Raw genomic sequence first — 7,500 nt, forward strand, 5'->3', positions numbered from 1 at the left:
AATATTTTAAAATTTTCCTTTGTTTTTTTAAAAGCAAGATAAAACTATAAAGAGCACATTGTCTCTTATTTATGCAATGATGAAAAAAAAAATGAAAAACAGTACTCGATGTTCAGCCTTCGGCCCACTTTTTAACTGTGTTCAGTTTACTTGGGTACATCCTTAGTGTGAGTATTTATTGTGTTTGTGAGTGTGTGTGTGTACAAACTTGAATATGTGTACTGGTTTAACTATACTTGTGAGGATGTAAATGTCTTTACTTATAAAGTGAAAGTAAATCAGGAATGTGTGTGTGTGTGTGTGTGTGTGTGTGTGTGTGTGTGTTGCACTCACCTGCTTCTGTAATGATCTATGTGGAAGCTGCCCACTTTACACTTCACCTTTGTATAAACATCCTGAACATCAACAGACGCGCTCATGTCCTCCATCTCTGCTATCACACGCAGCTCTGAAACACACACACACACACACACACACACACACACACAGGTATTTGTATATGTGTTCACACAAGATTTGCATTTGATTGCTATTAGCTAAAGGAATGAAAAAGTGAGTTTGAAGCAGAATAATGGAGGAATGATGAACTCAGATCTCCACTGAATATACAGAGACAGTGACAACACAGTTACACACACACACACACACACACACACACACACACACACACACACTGCAGATGTACAGAAGGAGACGCTCTTCATTTCACTTGTTCTGCATTAGCAGCAGGTCAGAGGTAAGAGGTCAAAGCTTATTCTGAGAGTGTGTTTGTGTGTGTGTGACCGGAGGATCATGTCAGCTCTCTGTCAATCTCTGCTTGTTCTTCTGTCTGGGCAGCTGTGATCCTTGCAGCCCGAGAGCCCAGAGCCACTTCCTGTTTCCTGTTTGAAGGGGCGACACGTCCATTCAGCACCAAACAGCCCCAAGATAAACACCAACAAACAGCATCAGCAGCAGCAGGCGAGAGCTCAAAGTGCTTCTCTGCGCTTCCCCTCCACACACACACACACACACACACACACACACACACACGAGACATCTCAGCACAGCTGTGTGTCACAGGACTGACAGGAGGCCAAGACCAGGCTTTCCTTCCTCAGCCCTCTGCCTCTCCTTAAAACAAAAGCCGCTACAACAGAGCCATATGAGAGTGTGTGTGTGTGTGTGTGTGTGTGTTAATTCATGCGTTTATAACCTCTAGGTTAGATTATTGTAATGCTTTATTGGGTGGTTGTTCCTTACTAGAACTAGGAAGTATGATCATATTAGCCCGGTTCTGTCAACACTGCACTGGCTCCCTATCAAACATCAGATAGATTTTAAAATCTTATTAATTACCTATAAAGCCCTGAATGGTTTATCTCCTCAATACTTGAGCGAGCTCTTATCACATTATAGTCCTGCACGTCTGCTGCGTTCTCAAAACTGTTGTTTGAAAATATCTAGAATATCACAATCGACTGCGGGCGCCAGATACTTTTCCTATTTATCACCCAAACCAGAGACAACAGCGGCAAGGAACCAAAGCCCCATCCGGGACAGAACCTTGGTGGTCAGTTCTCTTCTGGCTGGACGCCCAGCACCGTCAGACTGCAAAGGACTTATAGTTAAAGAATTGTTAGGCTGAATGAATTAGATCAGCTGGAACCGGGAACACTCCTCATAAAACACTGTATTCATTACATCGTAAAAAAATAGCATCCTTTCTTATTCTGTTTCTCAGTTTGTGTCCAGACTAGATGGATCAGAACCCAGAGATTATGTTCATCAGAGACCAGAACACCTAGATATTTTATACTGTTCAGTGCTTTTACATGGTTTTGTTAAAAGCGCTATATAAATAAGTGATTGACGGATTGTAAGGTCAGTGAGTGTGTGTGTGTGTGTTTGTGTGTGTGCGTGTAAGGTCAGTAGTGTGTGTGTGTGTGTGTGTGTGTGTGTGTGTGTGTGTGTCTGTGCACATGTAAGGTCAATAGCGTGTATGTGTGTGTTTGCAAGGTCAGTGAGTGTGTGTCGGTGTGTGTGTGTGTGTATGTATGTGTGTTTGCAAGGTCAGTGTGTGTGTGTGTGTGTGTGTGTGTGTGTGTGTGTGTACCGTTGTTCCTGGGCTCGCTGGAGAACAGCTGGAGTGTGAGTTTAGGCAGCATCCACTGCATCCAGATGCTGAGTTTTCCGCTGGCTCCACTGATGCTGCAGGTCTTCTGCTCCAGAGTCATGGTCTCACCAGCTGCTGGGTCCTCAGTATGTGCTGAGTCCCCCTGGAACACACACACACACACACACACACACAGGCAGAGTTATCATCTTCATTAAACAACAACAGAAAGTTTATTGAAGCAGTGAGTCATTCTTGAGTTTATGCTGATTTGTTCCGACTTTAAACATCTTGTTTCCTAAGTTTCAGAAAACATTTTGTCCTTTTCATGAGTGTATAAACATTTTACCAAAGTATTTATACAGTATTGATTTTAAAAATAGTAGTAAAGAAGAAACTTGTATTTCTAAATATTTTAAAAAATCTAACACACACACAAACACATCTGATCAGTCTGTTAGTGGTGATGGTATGCGTGACCTCTGACCTCTGTAGGAGAGCCCAGGTCAGCGGAGGGGCTGTAGGTGCTGGTGTCCGGCGGGATGGTGCCCACGCTGCTGTGGACGGGCGAGGAGGGTCCAGCGGGGGGCGCTGAGGATTCTGGGAATGATGCTCTCTGAGCTCCTCTGCTCTGCATCCGGTCAAACACACTGAAGATCTGACTCCATCGACACCACAAACCAAACACCAGCTGGACCTGACACACACCAGAGCTGGAGTCAACGCTCTTCATGGCTTCAATTTACGGAATTTATGACAATTTAAGATCTTCTAAAGAGCCGCAGATTGAAGATGAATGTTGAGTAACTTCCTGCTAATTCGTAACACAATGAAACGCTTGTAGAAACGAGTGGTTTGACGTCAATCGCCTGGTGTCGTGTCACTCCGCTGCGCTTCCAGAAAAGCATCATCAGCACATCCCCTGAGTTCAGGAGGATCAGACGCTCATGTTCACAAGCCCTTCACTGTCCTCAGCTGCTGGCTGCTCTATAAATACACTCCAGTGAGTTCAAACGGCAGCTGATTCTAACTAGTGTGATAACACAAAACATGACCAGAAACCGCTGGAGAAACGCTGTGTGTGTGTGTGTGTGTGCGCGTGTGTGTGTGTGTCATGACATAAATGTGTGTATGAAAGGTGACTTTGCGTGACATCACTCATGTCCCCACTTTTTCTTTTTTTAAATTCTTTAAAAGTCAAACAAAATGTAATGCACTGAAAATCTGAAATAACAGAAAGTTTCCTGTAAGGGGCAGGGTTACGTGCAGCACATACAGTCTGTACAGTAGAAAAACCATCACGCCATGGAGAGACCCTGTAAACCACAAATACCAACATGAGTGTGTGTGTGTCTGTGTGTGTGTGTGTGTGTCTCTGTGTGTGTGTGTGTCTGTGTGTGTGTGTGTCTGTGTGTGTGTGTGTGTGTGTGTGTGTGTGTGTGTGTGTGTGTGTGTCTCTGTGTGTGTCTGTGTGTGTGTGTGTGTGTGTGTGTCTGTGTGTGTGTGTGTGTCTGTGTGTGTGTGTCTGTCTGTGTGTGTGTGTGTCTGTGTGTGTGTGTCTGTGTGTGTGTGTCTGTGTGTGTGTGTCTGTGTGTGTGTGTGTGTGTGTGTGTCTGTGTGTGTGTGTGTGTGTGTGTGTGTGTGTGTGTGTGTGTGTGTGTGTGTGTGTGTCTGTGTGTGTGTCTGTGTGTGTGTGTCTGTGTGTGTGTGTGTGTGTGTGTGTGTGTGTGTCTGTGTGTGTGTCTGTGTGTCTGTGTGTGTGAGCACTCTGATCTGCTGCAGTCAGTATTTTCTGATGCTCTCGATCCTTCTCTATCCTGTCACCTCATTTTAACCTTTACTTCACTTTTTTTTTACACAGAAAGGCATCGGTTTTGCAGACGACCCAGAGACTGAGCTGGAGCTGGTGTGATATGATCCAGACTCAGAGTATCTGCACACAATCACAAACAAATCATCTTTTCCTCCTGCTCGTTTTCTTTCGTCTCCATACAGTTCTGCTTCTGGAGTTTGTTTTGGGCAGCTATTATTTAAGACGTGTTTCCTTTCCTCCTCATTCTTTCACAGCTGACGGTGCAACAGCCAATCGGCTCGCAGCAATCAGCGGCTCGTAGATCTGTGCTCAGATACGTCAACATTCATTTGACATGGACCCAAACAACGAGATGCTCCACCCGAGAGCAGAAGTGAGCTCAGCGTCCAGAACAAACAGTCTGGGTCTCAGGTTTCTAGAGAGCACCGAGTGAAGTGTGTGTTTGTGTTCATGTCTCCGCCATGGAAGAGTGTGTGACACACACACACACACACACACACACACACACACACACACACGTTAGACGCTTTTCTATTCATTACTCCTGCACATGAATTTTTTTATTATTAAATGTAATTTCTAGAAAACAGAAAATAAATGATTATTGTTGAGCAGCGTGTGTCTGTCAAGACTTGGGCTTGAACTGATGATAAAAATATGATAAATCATACCTAAACACATGATTATGGAAAGGGGCATTACATTTCTGATGTGTGCTTGTGGTATTTCAGCCAATCACAATGCACTGGTTCAGCTGACCTATCAGAGCAGACTCTGCTTGTCGGAAGGAGGGGCTTTGTAGAAATCAACGTATTTGAGAGAGGCGGGGCATAGAGGAGTTACAATAAATGTATAGTATTTTCATATTTTATCAAATAACTGTACAAATATAACAGAGAAACCAACAATGCATTAACTTTTAAATTAAAAATATCAAAACAACAAAAGCATTAAAGCAAGAAAGACAAATAATCAAATGTAAAAATCCATTTAGAGTGTTCATTAAAAATAAATAAGTTCAGTCTAATGCAGCAAGTAATTCTCTGGTTTCTTTTATTTTTAGATAAACATTAATGCAACAGGCGTCCTGTTTATTAAGACTTATTGTTATGCAGAGATGAAATCCACAAATGTTGACGTAAAACGTAACAGAGTGTTTACATGAATACTTAAGTACTGTAATTCTGGGCATATGTGTGAGTGTAAGTGTACAAAAAATACAAATAAAGATCATTTTAGATGTTTAACTTCTATATGGAGCATTGGGAATGCTAAACAAGTGCTTAATGAAATCATTTTTGTAAAAACTTTACATTTCTCAGTTTTGTTTAGCATCTAGCTAAAAGTTAGCCAGTGCACATATATTAAAGGGGTCATATGATGTTGCTAAAAAGAACACTATTTTGTGTATATGGTGTAATGTAATGTTTTTATGGGGTTTAAAGCGCAAAAAACACATTATTTTTCACATACTGCTTTCTCCTCTAAGCCCAGCCTCCTGAAATGAGTTGATTTGTACAAAGCTCGTTATTCTAAAGAAGCGAGGTGTGCTCTGATTGGTCAGCTATTCAGCGTGTTGTGAATTGGAAATGTTACGCCCCTTACCATATAATGATGCAGTGTCCCGCCCCTATGACATAAAAACAATAAACATAACACCATGCAGCAAATACTCCACATTGCTCAAAACTCACGTTTGAATAGTAAGTAGAGAATAAAGGTCAAAGGTTGTGAGTCAGAAGCAGCAGACTGTTCTTGTAGAGAATCTCATTTATAGTCTCTGTTCAGGAATCAGTCTGTAAATGTGCTGAACACACTCTAATATTTGTGTTATAGTCCTGTCCTCTTTTGGAAACATAAAGTAGTTTCACTTTCACGACGAAACACAGCGTCTCCAGAAATGCAGCAACACTACGGACAGAATAAAAGCTCCGCCTACTTTCTTGGAGTAAAAAAAACAGTGGTGTGTTTAAATGTCCTGTTTTAGGGGGGTGTGCACAAGTGAGAACTTTTATAAAGAATAAAGAGAGAGCAGTGGCTGATGGGAAGCGCTGCAGTACCTGAGGGTTGGAGCACCTGAGGTACACCGGCTGCAGGTCCACGTGAAGACACATGATGAAGGCGTCTTTGCTTTCAGGCTGCAGTCTGGGAGCCGTGAGGGCCAGCGTGGAGGTGCATCCCACCGGATCCAGCACACTGAGAGACCGCTGCTGACCCAGGAGAGAGTAGACACTCAGCCGACTCACACACACCGTCCAGGGGAAGGCATCGCCTGCACACACACACACACACATCAGGCTTGTGCTCTGGAGTTTAGAGATCGAGCAGACGGCAGCACACGTACCCTCCTCCAGCACAGGCCGGGGCACCATGAACGGGATGTCCTGCAGAGGCTCCATGTGCCGGTGTCCAGCGCTCAACACACTGACCTGCGGCAGACACAGCACCAGAGTCCCCGGAAAACACACCTGACCGTGATACCAACTCCGCACGGTGCCCGGGATATCACCACACACCAGTCTGCTGGGAGACGGGAGACTGTCCGACGGAAGGAACACACAACACGCCTGCAGATCCACCTGCACACACACACACACACACACACACACACACACACACAGTGAGAGTTAGAGACGAGTCTGTGTGTGCAACTACAAGAGCATTATCTCTCTACTCACACACACACACACACACACACACACACACACACACACACACACACACACACACACTCTCTTCACACACACATATTCTGTTTCTATGTTTTTAATGGGGACTCTCCATAGGTGTAATGTTTTTATACTGTACAGACTGTATGTTTTATTAAAACTACTGACATTTTCAAAAAAATTTATCCTATATGTTTTATAAGCTTGTTTCCTCATGGGGACCTAAGAAATGTCCCCACAAGGCCAGAATTTACTGGTATTCCTGTCCTTGTGGGGACATTTGGTCCCATTACGTGATGAATACCAGGTGCACACACACACACACACACACACACACACACACTCTCTCTCTTCTCTCTCTCTCTCTCTCTCTCTCTCACACACACACATTCAGTCTCACACACAGAGAACAGTGAGAGTTAGAGACGAATCTGTATGAGGGGCAACAATAGCATTATCTCTCTACTCACACACACACACACACACACACACACACACACACACACACACAATGATTCCAGGAGGTCTCTGGTTGCTTACAGAAGCCGGCGGTGTAAGAAGTGAGGTGGTAATCATGTCAAATAAACTGTGAAAGAGTGTGTGTTTCTGCTGTGCCGCTTGTTTTCCCTCCAGCACAAAACAGTGTTGAGCTGCTCTGCTCTCAGAGGAATGTGTTTAATAATCACTGAATCAGGTGAAATTCCAGCACACTTCATTTCCACAGACTGACTGATGATATCAGAACTAGTCTGGGCAACTAGTTAACTCAAGGGACTTTTCACATTTAAATGAGATCAATCACGCCACTGGCTGGAAGAAACAAGCAGTTTCGACCATACTTGAATAAAGTAACTCATGAGCTGACTTCAGTGCTAACTTTAATTCCTCAAAACACATCTGCTGCGTCCCGCGAGTCGCACTAA

The 7,500-nt window shown here is 43.7% G+C and overlaps 1 protein-coding gene across 1 annotated transcript in view; it reads right to left on the reverse strand.

Moving 5' to 3' along the window:
• Positions 1-7,500, reverse strand: part of LOC122358112 (vacuolar protein sorting-associated protein 13B-like) — a 93,196-nt gene that overhangs the window by 50,301 nt on the left and 35,395 nt on the right. Inside the window, 5 exon segments of the mRNA XM_043257888.1 lie at positions 334-448; positions 2,096-2,258; positions 2,583-2,792; positions 5,969-6,180; positions 6,253-6,487. Coding sequence (XP_043113823.1) covers positions 334-448; positions 2,096-2,258; positions 2,583-2,792; positions 5,969-6,180; positions 6,253-6,487 — 935 coding nt within the window.

This window comes from Puntigrus tetrazona, chromosome 14 (genome assembly GCF_018831695.1).
Source record: "Puntigrus tetrazona isolate hp1 chromosome 14, ASM1883169v1, whole genome shotgun sequence".
Lineage (NCBI taxonomy): Eukaryota > Metazoa > Chordata > Actinopteri > Cypriniformes > Cyprinidae > Puntigrus > Puntigrus tetrazona.